The sequence below is a fragment of the Pogona vitticeps genome, chromosome 1 (genome assembly GCF_051106095.1).
Source record: "Pogona vitticeps strain Pit_001003342236 chromosome 1, PviZW2.1, whole genome shotgun sequence".
In the NCBI taxonomy this organism is placed as follows: domain Eukaryota; kingdom Metazoa; phylum Chordata; class Lepidosauria; order Squamata; family Agamidae; genus Pogona; species Pogona vitticeps.
Genome location: NC_135783.1, coordinates 40187348 through 40200580, shown reverse-complemented (window position 1 = coordinate 40200580; position 13233 = coordinate 40187348). Strand labels below are relative to the sequence as shown.

The 13233-nt window shown below is 40.6% G+C and overlaps 1 protein-coding gene across 1 annotated transcript in view; it reads right to left on the bottom strand.

The window, feature by feature from the left end:
* LOC144585876 (ALK tyrosine kinase receptor-like) overlaps nucleotides 1–13233 on the bottom strand; it is a 683258-nt gene that overhangs the window by 441907 nt on the left and 228118 nt on the right. The window contains exon 2 of the mRNA XM_078383225.1: nucleotides 2642–2761. Coding sequence (XP_078239351.1) covers nucleotides 2642–2761 — 120 coding nt within the window. The remainder of the gene's footprint in view (nucleotides 1–2641; nucleotides 2762–13233) is intronic.

The following is a 13233-nucleotide window of genomic DNA, read 5'->3' as shown; positions in this document are numbered from 1 at the left end:
AGAAGGGGTAGAATCCAGCAGAATGGAGATGGATGGCAGGTTTGGATCCATCACAGAATCACTGTGGGTTAAACTACCAGGCCCAAGGAGCGATGCAATAGTGGGGGTGTGCTATCATCCTCCAGATGGAAAACTTGAGGGGGACCTTGAAATGAGGAGACAAATCAGGGAGATGTCCAAGATGGACAGGAATGTAATTATGGGAGACTTCAATGTGCTCAGTCAAGAAAAAGAGACCAGGTTTCTTGCATGCCAAATAACTGTGCCTTGGAGCCACTTGTCATGGAGCCCACCTGAGGACAGGTGACTCTGAATGTAATATTGTGTGGTACTCAGGAACTGGTTAGGGATGTTAATTTCATTGAGCCACTAGGAGATAGTGACCATACTGTGATCTCTTTCGCCATGCATGTTAGGGGGAGAGTGTCAAGCAAATCTGACACAAAAACCCTTGATTTCTGAAGGGCAGACTTCCCTCAGATGAGGAAGCTAGTTAGAAAGAAGTTGAAAGGGAATGTAAAAAAAAATCCAGTCTCTCCAGATTGCATGGAGCCTGTTTAAAACAACAGTAGTAGACACCCAGCAGAAGTGTATACTGTACTGCAAAGAAAGGAGGGCTCAACTAAGTCCAAGAGGATGCCGTCATGGCTAATGAGTGGAGTTAGAGAGGCTTTAAAGGGCAAGAGGGAGAGACGTGAAAAGCAGTGTGCCCCAGGGATCTGTCCTGAGACTGATGCTTTTCAACCTGTTCATAAATGACATGGAGACAGGGATAAGCAGTGAGGTAGCCAAGTTTGCAGATAACATGAAACTTTTCTGGGTGTTGAAGACCAGAGGGATTGTGAAGAGCTCCAGAAGGATCTCTCCAAACTTGGAGAATGGGCGGCAAAATGGCAAATGCATTTCAGTATAAGAAAATGCAAAGCAATGCACATTGAGGCAAAAAATCAATGCTTTCTTTATCACCTGATGGGTTCTGAGCTGTCCATGACAGATCAGGAAAGAGATCTTTGTGTGCTGGTGGACAGCTCAATGAAAGTGTCAACCCAGTTTGCGGCGGCAGTGAAGAAGGCCAATTCCATGCTAGGTATCATTAAAAAGAGGATTGAAAATAAAACAGCCATCATTATAATAATGCCATTGTACAAAACACTGGTAAGGCTGCATCTGGAGTATTGCGTACAGTTCAGTTACTTTTTTGGGTGATCTAATAAAGGTATCATCTGCTCTTGTGTTTGCATTATGTAAGGACTCTCATTCTTGAATTGGGTTAAGACTGCTGGATAGTTTAGTGGTTTAGATCACTGGTTCTTAATCTTTGTTACTCAGATGTTTTTGGACTGCAACTCCCAGAAGCCTTCACCATCAGCTCTGCTGGCTGAGGTTTCTGGTAGCTGCAGTTCAAAAACACCTGAGTAACAAAGGTTAAGAACCACTGGTTTAGATATCTGGAGCCAGCGGTTGGGAATTCAATTCCCCACTGGGTCTCCTTGACAAGGGATGGACTAGGGTCCATTCCAGCTCAGCTTACAATTCTTACTTTTATACTTAAATCCAATTTAAGGATTTTCTGGCTATTTAACATTAATTTGTGCTTCAATTTGTAAATATTTTCTAAAAATCTACACAAAAATTTGTATGCATAGAGGCAGGCTAAGGAAATCCAGGCTGTCCTTTGGAAAGATGGCAGCAGATTCCCTGCCCTAAGGGAAGCCTCAGCCACCATTTTGCAAATGGTGGCCAGTGGCCCTTATGGCAGGCTGTGGAGTTGGAGGCTGCCTCAGCGCCAGGTGGCAGTGTATGGCAGCAGCGCCGGGTGGTGCTGGATGGCAGCGAGGGGAAGGGGGTGGGGGACAGGCTGTGGGGGTGGGTTGCTGTGGGGCTGACTGGCTGTCTATGGGCCCACCAATTAGCTGTTTGGTGGGCCCACAGACAGAGTGGGAAGGCCACAGGCAGAGAGGGAAGGCTAGTTTTCCCTATCTTCCTATGGGGGAACAAATAATAAAAAAGGAGCAATAGTCGTCCTTTCATATTCCTCAGAGTCTCTGGAACTGATGAACACAAAGGGACAAATATTTAATAAATCAACAATTTTTAACAAATACAGCAATTCATTTTTTATTTGTCCCCATGTTTATATATACACTTTCCCCTAATGTACTCTGGCTGTTGACAAACTGGAAGGACGAGATTCCTGCTACTGAAGAGACAGCTAGGAACCTCTGGTCCCCTTCCAACCAATCACCAGCTATCTTGGCTCTTGGGAAGCCTTGAGCTGCAGTTACCATGACATGAAAATCAGTTGTGCAAGACATATGGGATACCTCCTTGTACAAATATGAAAATAATGGATTCCAGTACAAGGACTGGCCATGATATTTAATTTCTGTACATTGATTTGGAAAAAAATAAAAAGAAAAAAATGTGTTGGATAAATAATATTAAAATAAACTCATACACCAGTTTTTACATGCATGTCATTTAGTGATTCCTGTAGTTATTGCATACATAAATTGAAATTTGAGCATACCTTTAAGTTGACAATACACTGAAATCAGTAGTTTTGTGGGATTCATTCATAAAAAATACCATCTAAGGCCATTCCTTTTGAAAACTGAAAATATAAAATGGATGTACTTACAGTGCCGCCCTCTTGGAATGAATAAAGGGGTGGAATCTTTCATGACCCACGATAAATTCCAAGTAGAAAACTCTAAAGAGCGTGGTGGAACATTTGTTGGAGACTCTGGAATGCTGAGACCTGCAAGTGGAGAGAAAGAGAAAGAGACAGAAGAAAATGATGTGAAAAGTATACATTACTACAGCTAAAAGCACACTGAACCATAACAATGAGAAAATATTTTCTAGATATAAGACAGAATATTTAAATTGTCTTGCAAATGAACACCAATTCTAATTAACCCACATTTATTCAGTGCTTCAAGCTGATGTTTCTCATAAATATTTTCATTAATGCCAAAGTAAACTTCCCTTTCAGAGGTCTTTCAAAGGATCACTGCAAAAGCACTGCTTCTTCTTAGTTTAGGAAGTACTACTATAAATATGCTTCATTTTCCTGAGGTTCCCAATTGGTCTAAAATCAAAGATGGCAAAAGTTCGTTTTCGGACTACAGTTTGAATTCTACAGCCAGGATGCCCGGTGGCTAAATTGGCTGGGATATTCTGAGAATTGCTTTATGAAAAAAGTAGTATGGCTAAAAGTAATCATATGGTCAGTCAAAGAAAGTCTGCCCTCATTCTAAACAGGCTTCATCACCCTGAAAAACAGCAATGGAGAAACAAATTCATATGGTTACAGTGCATTTTTACATCCTTCAATCATTAGAGGTATTTTGAGATGAATTCTCATGTGGCATGCCCAAACTGATAAAGAGGAAAGGTACCATTTCCAATAGCTCAGTCTCAACCATTGATCCTGTCCTCGGTATCAATCAGCACATTATGAATCGGAAAGGGTGTGTGTATGTGCATACATGTCTACAGCCTCTCTGAGTCCATTTACAGAGAGAAGGTCAGCATAAAAATGCAATATATAATACACACTTTACAAGTTCTCTGCATAACTGGGAATTTACATGACTGGGAAGTCATTAATTATTGTTAAGAATTCACTCACCCCATTGAGGAGCTTTGAGTACGTGTCTTAATTTTAGTCTGCTCTTGTGAAGTAAGTATCCTGGTGGATGGGATGGGAAGCTATACTGTAGGGGTTTTACTCTCCACCCCACCATGAGATTATGGTGAGGAGGAACCATCATATCATAGAACTGTCATAGGGTTGGAAGTGACCTTGGAGGTCTTCTAGTCCAACCCCTTGCCCAGGGCAGAAGACCTCATACCATCTCAGACAGATGGCTGTCCAATCTTTCCTTTAAAACCTCCAGTGATGGGGCACCCACAATTTTTTTTATGTGATAAAACTGAAGTATACATTAATATTGAAAAATGGGCAAGCAACTATTTTGCCTGGAAAAGAGACACAGCATCTGATATACCATGCACCCACACATCTGCACAGATGTTTAGCAGTGAGTAGAATTCCCACTGGAAATACCTGATTCATACTATTTAAATAGCAGAAATCCAGGTGCATTGTCTAGTTCCCGCTGTAGGTTAAAAAGATATAAATGTATGCCGGAAAGATGCATCCAATGCAATTACCCATATTTGAAAGAATATTTATCGCCCAGTTCTCAGCTGCACCCAGAAGTACAAAGTATAAATTGCTTTTAATGGGAACACAGAAGATCATATTAGTATCTGCACAGAACTATAAGCAACATCTCTCTGGCTGAAATTTCAGATTCTTGGTGGCAGGTCTGACCTCAGAGCATTTCTCATGTCTCACTTTATTCCTAGCCTCTGGAGAGATAACACATAAAGCAGGTACCTTCACAGCCTGCTGCATTTCAGTGTCACAAATTAGAATGTTCAACACAAGCCTTTAGGGATTATCCTGTCCCAATGACCCCACATCATCTGTGACGGTCTGTTTTCATCTATATCCACTCTAATCACCTGCCAGACCAGCATGGTTCTGAAACTGTGAGATTAGCAGTTCTGTGGCTTTCATCAGAGAAGAAGATGAACTGAAAAGGAACTGGGACACATTGACCTGGCTATGTCACAAGGATCCTAATCTCTTCCTTTTTGCACTTCTATAGCTTGGGTTGGACAGATTAATTTCTCTTTTCAAGTATACATAGGAAATTGAAACAGGGACAAAAACAGTTCTGATTGCAATAGAAGTCCTATCCTTGCATTTATAGATATTGGCTCATGAAAGAGACAAAAACAGCATGCCATCTGAATAGTTGTACTAAAATTGTCTTCCAGGCTCTTGCTTTTGGTCTCTCCTGTGTCCTGCCAAGCTGCTCTCTATGCTTGGAATGACCCCTATTCAAACTGTTCTCCTTTTATATTGACCCAGCCTATCACTCAAGTATATAGACACACACCTTCCTGCCAGTAAGGCTAAACACATACACAGTGCCATACATAGCAATGTTAGCTAGCCATGCTTGGTACACATGGACATCCCCACTTCCACCATGAGATCCTGCTCATGTTTTTCAGTCTTGCCAGCTGGCTGGTACTTAGGGCACAAAGATACAAAATGGCAGCATGGTTGCATCACGATTCAACAGGCAGCGGTTGCTGCACCATTAATTGCTAGGCAATTTTCACGGTGCATCCCAAGACCTGTGGTTGCTGGCCATCTATTCTACAAGCACAGAGGTTGAGAAATGGTTACTTAAATGGCTACCAGAGCAGACAATAAGATATACTGTAAATGGAAACTAGAGTGGCTGAATTCATTGGAGACTGGCTCACTCATGTAACAGGCAGGCATGCCAATGGCTAATATATGTAATAGTGATAGCTTTGGTAGCAGTCGAGTAACATTTGAACCTGATGCTAGCTAGCTTCTCTATCCTTCACAATGTCTCTCTTGCAGCAGCTATTCTGAGGTCAATCAAAAGAAGGAGGTATATGGCTCCTGGTAAACGGTCTGCATGCTAGACTGCTCTTTAGCAGTGGCATTGAAAGGAATGAATCTTGCCACTGTTGCTGCCACTGTGTTCTTCAAGTATATGACATTTAGTGGCAGCATGACTCTTTCCCTTTGTTGGTGCTCCAGAGGGGTTAAAAGAGCAATGATGGGTCTGCTTCAAAATTAAATACTTTGGAAAACCACACATATTACTTTGTCATACAGCCGGGTGGGCAACATTGTCCTTCCAGGTGTTGTGAGTCCGCAAATTCCATTAGACATTTCAAACAGGGAAGAAAAACTTAATTGGGTTTTATAATGGAAGGGGACATCTGGCTTCTCTGGATTCGGTCCTGTTAGTTTACAAAAAATGATCCCCAGACTGACTGGGCAAAATACAACTCAGGGTGGTGCAGAAGTGAAGAGCTTGCTATAGCAGGGGGCAGAAATGAAGAGGGCCATCTTTTTAAGGAGATAGTAGAAAAACGATAAAGGGAAAACAAGCACAGGGGTATGTGGAGAAGAGTTAGATTCTTGGATTGGGTGTTATGTTTGTGCCAGAGGAGGAAGCAAGATCATTATTTATTTATTTATTTATTGCATTTATATGCCGCCCATCTAGACATAGTCTACTCTGGGTGGCTCACAACTTAGAATCAAGGTAAAGGTAAAGGTTCCCCTTGACAATTTTTTGTCCAGTCGTGTCCGACTCTAGGGGGCGGCGCTCATCCCGCTCTTCAAGCCATAGAGCCAGCGTTTTTGTTCGAGGACAATCTTTCCATGTTAATTTATTTCTATAAAGTACTAAGGGACTTTGTGGTGCTGACAAAAGCCTCTGGCAATGTTTGTCCATAGGAAAGCATGATTGAAGTAGGAAGCATTTGATCCCAAAATATTTTTTTTGATTTTTTTTTTGGACTTATATACCGCCCCATAGCGCTACAAGCACTCTCTGGGCGGTTTACAATTTAATTATACAGGCTACACATTGCCCCCCCAGCAAGCTGGGTACTCATTTTACCGACCTCGGAAGGATAGAAGGCTGAGTCACCCTTGAGCCGGCTACCTGGGATTTGAACCCAGGTCGTGAGCACAGTTTTAGCTGCAGTACAGTGTTTTAACCACTGCGCGACGAGGCTCTTTGTAAAGCATCCCTCCCTATGCTTGGTCCCCAAGGAGCCCTTATGCTTATTCCAATTTCTTTACTATCTTACAGATATCTGGCTATCACAATGGTACATGATTCCATTCCAATCAAATGGGATACAATTATTGATAAAATATTTCTTTCCATTTTGTAAGTTTTATTGTTCCTTTTATTCAGATTAAACACTGTCAGTGCCTCACTGCTGTTTGAAAAGAGACACTTTAACAATGTTCTAAAAAATTAGACGTCTTAAAATTTTACTTTTCTCTGCCTTTCTTTCTCTTCGAATATTCTTTTCATGGGTATATAAATAGTGTAGTTTCATCACAAAGTATTAGTTTGGATAACTGGCACTTCTAGAAGTAGAAAAGATTACATCTGAAGATATGAAGCCTTCCTAATTAACCTATATTCAGATAAAGGTATCCGGTAAAAGGTTTGCATATAGCTAGAATGTGAGATATCACAATGAAAAATTAGGAAAGGAAGAAAAAAAGTCATTTCTTTGTTTTATATTCATCAGCCTTCCAGAAGCTGCACAATGCTTTCCCTGCACCCAAACACACTAAGAAGTAAATGATAATTTTTCATGAATTTTTGCACTCCTATATGAAAGAGTAAGAAACTGTTTGCATGAGGCCAAATGCAGAGTAATGGTGAGGACACAGATGGCAGATGAAGAATTCAGATATGTTCTTCACTCTGCTCATTTTGGTGGGTTATACTCATGCAAGAGTAAGAGAGTGCGGCCATGGTGGCTTTGTAAAACAAAGGAGATGCAGAAACTGTCAAGAAGCAAAAGAAAAATGGCAGTGGCCAGGCATGAAAGATTAGGCTGAGAAGTAGAATAAAGAATGCACTGGTCATACCCTCCAAACATTTTCATATTGCCTGTAATGACAGTGGTCATAGTTATGTGACTTTGCTTCACAGTTTTCTGCATCTTCTGGGATAGGTAAAATAGGCATACAGATCAAAGGTAGAACATTAAAAAAAATACACACCTTCCTTCCTTCCTTCCATTCTCTGCTAATACACTATCCAACATCACAACATATTTTCAGATCAAGCTGGAACATGCCATCTATCCCTTCTAGCTCCCTTTATCTTGCTGTTTAATCATTTTCCTGTAGCCATGCTAACCTTTGCAGTAAATGAATGAATTAACAACTGGAAGATGACAGCTCCATTTTTTTGTAGCCAAGAGTTTGTCAGGGTGCAATAAACCATGGAGAAGATGGTATGTTGAAGCGCTCTAAGCTTTTAATTTAAATACTTCCTTTATAGCTGTGGCCATTTTGAATATTTGTACCTACAGGGAAACATGCAGTCAAATGCTGCATTCAGATATTCAAAGATGAATTCCTTGACTATAAAGGAAAACATTTATTGATATCTTAAAACTGGTAGAATCCAAGCTTAAAAAATACAATAGAAGAAATGTGTGATTCGGGACAAACTGGAGGGTTGGGGCGAGTGGCCTTTGTAGCCTTCTTTTTTTTTCCTGCCCTATTTCTCTATCTCCCTGTCTTCAATGTCAGAGAGAATTTAAAGCAAACATAGGCTAAGCCCAGAGAGGCTAAAAAGAGCTTAAAGTCTTCTGCTGTCTCTAATGTGAGATGTCTTCCATGCAGCTCCCACTGGAAGACAGAGCCTGACAACATCACAGGGATCTCTCTCTTTGAGCAGTCTCACATTTCTTCCACTGACACCTTGCCCATGCCCTAAGAGCTTATGGAGAGATCCAGATCAGTGTCCTGCATATAGTGAAGGGATGGCTAATGAGAGAAGGAATTTTCTCCATGGCTATTCTGATTTTGGATGTGGCAGCTCTAAACAATGATGTTGGGCTGCTACACACTGATACACTGAAGAAAAGTATATATATAAAGAACAGAAGCAAAATGTGAATAAAAAAACAACAGAGCTAAAATTCCATTTATTTCAATAGCTGTAGAACCATTCTTTGGGTAATGGGTTTGGGCTAGGGAACAGCTATTTTTAAAAGTTCTAAAGTGCTGTAATTGAATTGTAGTTTAAAGATTTTGGGTCAAATTCCATTCAGTCACATGATGAGCTTGGGGGATATATTGCAAAATTACTCTTGAACAGTTGTTTGAATAAAAGCCAAGAATTCACCTTACTAGTAATTCAAGGCCTCTTTATTCATTTTCCAGATGAGTGATTCCAAGAATGGCTGCAGAAAGCAGAACTCTTACAACTGCTCTTCAAAAAGCTGAATTACAAGAAAGAGGCTTTCTAACTAGGTCAGGGATATAGAATCCCCCCCCCCCCCCATAAACTGGAGAGAAAGAGAGAAACTGTTATTTTCACATAGACCCTTTATACACGGGTGATACTTCATCTAGTTCCACGATGATTTCGGTCTGGCCCAAACAAATCTTTATCAATTATGAAAATTCTTTTTTCTGTGCAGAGAAATCCACTGACTTCACTCACAGCCTATTGCTTTCCCAAAGTATGTGTGTAAAAGGGAAGATCTGCTTCTACTTCCAGTGGAACAAATAGGCTGTTACTGCTATTCCAGTTTTCCTGCCTGAGGGAGAGGCACAAAATTGTCTCTTGTATTGCATTCTATCATTGCTTTCTGAAAGCAGGCTTGTAACATATCAGTATTTGTGCAAACACTTGTCTCCATACATGTTGCTCAGAAATGCCTAGGCTCAGGTGGTATGAAAGCGTAGAATAACCATACAAGTAGAGGAAGGAAACTAACCCTCCCTCATCCTGTCAACCTTTCCATCAACCTTTGTGTACAGAGGGTAATTTTATTCCATCTAAGATAATGTCTTCTCTCTCTAGATGAAGGATAAGCTTCTTCTCTGTGTTAAGGAATCCATTTTCTGCCTCCATGATTTTCTGGGGGCGATATGGGCTATCAAAATGGGGAAGAATGTAGCAGGAAGTACAGTTGCAACTGTGAGAAATATTTGAGGGTGTTCAACTCTTTGGGGAATCCTGTCACCTTCATTAAACAAAAGTGAGTTTCTGTTTCTAGAGACTTCTAGGAGCAAAAATTTGCTCTTGTTCTTGACAGGAAAACACTCTTATTTTCCCCCAAGAGTAAGGAGTAGAGGTGGGCACAAACCGGTTTGTTTCGGTTCATGCCAGTTCATAAAGGCAGCAACACTGGTGCTGTTGCTCCCCTCCCGTCTCCTCAGCTGATCAAACCACTCACCAGGCTCAGCTTGTTTTTTTCTCCCACCTCTTTGGTTAATCTCCCAGTCACAAGCAAGAGCACAGAGTTCTCTGCCCCGGCCTTTTGTCTGAGTTGGAGATTAGCCAAGAGGGTGGGGCAGAGAAACCTAAGCTGTTGCCAGGTTGGAAGGATCAGTTGAGGAGGTGGCAAAAGTAAGCAAGCTGGATGAGTGGCTGATTGAGCCAGAGGAGATGGGGAAGAGGGGAACAGCAGCACCTGTGCTGCCATCTTTATAAACTGGGATGCACAAATGGGTTTGTGTCCATCTCTAGTGAGGAGTTCTCATGGGTCTAGGAGCCATAAAAACACATTCAAGGGTTGTACATGAGACCAGAGCCATGCTTTGCCAACCTCTGCCCTAGAGATTCTTGCTGTTGACTTTCAGCACAGATTCAGGATAGTACAGAAAAATGCCATGGATACAGTAGGCTCTCCTTTTTCCTCATCCTCCACATATAGAGGGCAATATAAATATTCAAGAACAAAGCTAGTGTGCTCACCTCTGAAGTGTTCAGATCAAAATATGCATCGCACTGAACAAGGAGCAAGCTAATTTTGTACTACTTTTTAAAAAATCAGAAATACATAAAGTCAATTTTCACCTGGACTGGAACTATCACACACATTGAGAAGATGTTTAACAAAACCGCTATATGATGACTGTTTTATGATGTTTTAATAGGAAAAATTCGCTTCGGGAACCGATTCTTTGCTAGAAAATGTTTTTAAAACAGCTGATCGGTGGCTTCAAAATGGCCACCTGCTGTGTAAAATGGCTCCCCGCTGTGTTTTTGGATGGATTCCTTGCTTTACAGGCACCAAAAATGTCCGCCCCTATGAAGGATCTTCGCTGGACGGTGAGTTATTCAGCCCATTGGAATGCATTGAACGGGTTTTCAATGCGTTTCAATGGGATTTTTTATTTCGTTTAACGAGGATTTCACTCTACAGTGATTTCGCTGGAACTGATTATCCTCGTTAAACGAGGCACCACTGTATACAATATTACTATTGTTATATCATTTTATTGTACATGCATATGTTCAATGGCCAGTGGCTATAGCAAACTTTTACGTTGTGGGAATATCTCACACCTCATCTGAAGACTCACAAGAAATGACTTGCTTTTTAATATTGAAATTTTATTTTAATCTTTTTTGTATTTTGTTTTCAACCCACCATTTTGGAGAATGTGCGTATTTGTATTTGTTCTTTTTAATCTGCTAGCACTGTGTCTGTTCAGCTGGCACCATGCTTGTGTATATACAGTGGTGCCTCGCTTAACGAGCGCACCGTATAACGATGAAATCGCATAGCGATCCATTTTTTCGGATTGCTAATGCGTTCGCTGAACGTTTTTTTAATGGGGAAAAATTCGCTTTGCGAAGACCGGTAAGCGTTTCGCTTACCGATCTTCGCAAAACGAACCCCAACGATCAGCTGTTCGGCGGCCAAAATGGCCGCCGGAAGCCGGGAAATGGCCCAAAATGGCCGCGCGCAGCGTTTTCACGTCCTCGTTAAGCGAGGCGAGGGCGCGAAAATGGTTGCCGGCCATCCTGAAGCTTCGCTGAACTATGAGTATTTGGCCTATTTGGAACGCATTAAACGATGTTTAATGCGTTCCAATGGAAATCGCTGCCCCTTTCAGCGATGCTTCAGCATAGCGAAGGTTAATCCGGAACGGATTAACCTCGCTATGCGAGGCACCACTGTATTATTATTTGTACTTATATTTTAAATTGATGGAAATTGGATGACCAAAGTGGTCAAAATAATAAAGACCTCACATATATAGTTCAGTCTTAATTTGCTCTAGGAATGAATTGTTTGTCTTTCTGGCAGTCCAAGGTATCTGCAAAAATCTCCACCAGCACCATATTTCAAATGAACTAGTTTTTTCCTCTCAGTTTTCTGCACTGTCCAACTTTCAAACCCATACATAGTAATCAGGAATACAGTTGAGTAGATGATCTTGTTCTTGGTGTCCAGCAATGCATCCTTAAACTTAATGATTTTCTAATTCTGTCATCACTGCCCTTCCACATTTCACTCTTCTTATTTCTTGGTTGCAATCTCCATTTGTACTGGTGCGAAGAAAAGCCATGCAAAATATCTATTTCTTCATTGTCAACATTAAAGTTGTGCAGCTCTTTAGTACTCATCACTTTTGTCTTCTTAACATTCAACTGCAGCCTTGCTTTGCCATTTTATTTTTTCACTTTCACCAAAAGTCATTTCAAGTCATTTCAAGTAGATGGTGTCACATGCATGTTTTAAATTATTGATGTTTCTTCCATTAATTTTCACTCCTCCTTCATCTGAATCTAGTCTGGCTTTCCATATATGTTCTGCATACAAGCTGAGCCCGAAGGGAGATATAATGCACCCAATCCAGCCTATACCAAAATGGCCAGTCTAGACAAGCCCTTACAGTTATGTTTAAATGTTTTCCATTGAAATTGATAGGACTGGAACATGCCCAGTTTTGGGCAGCTTTCTCCCTTTATTTTGTTATCTAGTTTAGTCTATTTCTAGTTTAGTTTAGTGTATAGCTATCCACCTGACTCATCAGGGTGCACAACGTTTGTCTAAATACCCTTTTTAAACTCACCTTTTCTAAAATGTTCTGTGACAACCTGTCACTTTATCTTTTCCAGTTGAAAATCATGTTTAAATAATGTATTAAGTTGCAATGATTTTATGTCACACTGCAAATAAACAATATTATGGGTGACAAAAAAGCTGTGCTGGACTGTTGCTGAGAAAAGTATATCTCCAGATAACAATTAGTAGCCAATGACAGGACATTTCAGAGACTTAAATGGAATGTGCTTGGAAACATTTATAGTGACTGACAGTGTCGATTGACTCCCTATGATCAGTATGATTATGATCAGCTTGTTCATTTACTCCAAATTCCTGAGTATGCTTTTTCTCTAGTACAGCTGAACATAAACTCCAGTATTCTTTAATTCCAGTATTTCCTATAATTATTACTAAAGTATCCCACTTATTCAAATCACAGCGCTTTTTAAAAACAGGGCTTCAGATAAGACAACATAAATCTTCTGACCTTGTGTACTGTTTACGCTGTGTTTATTTTGTTAATAATGTAAAATAATATATGCAAGAGAAACCCAAATGCAAATTATCAGTAATGCAAGTTTTATATTTTCATTACAGATCAATTTATGGAAAAGCTAGATTAAGGACCAAATGGACGTGTTTGATTGCAGAGCAGTGCTCGGGGTGGGGGTGGGGTATTGTTTCTACATTCCCACTCCACACTACCCATCCTACTTTCAGTTTTCCTATCTGAATCTCTTCAGTGTTGTTATCCACTCAATAGAG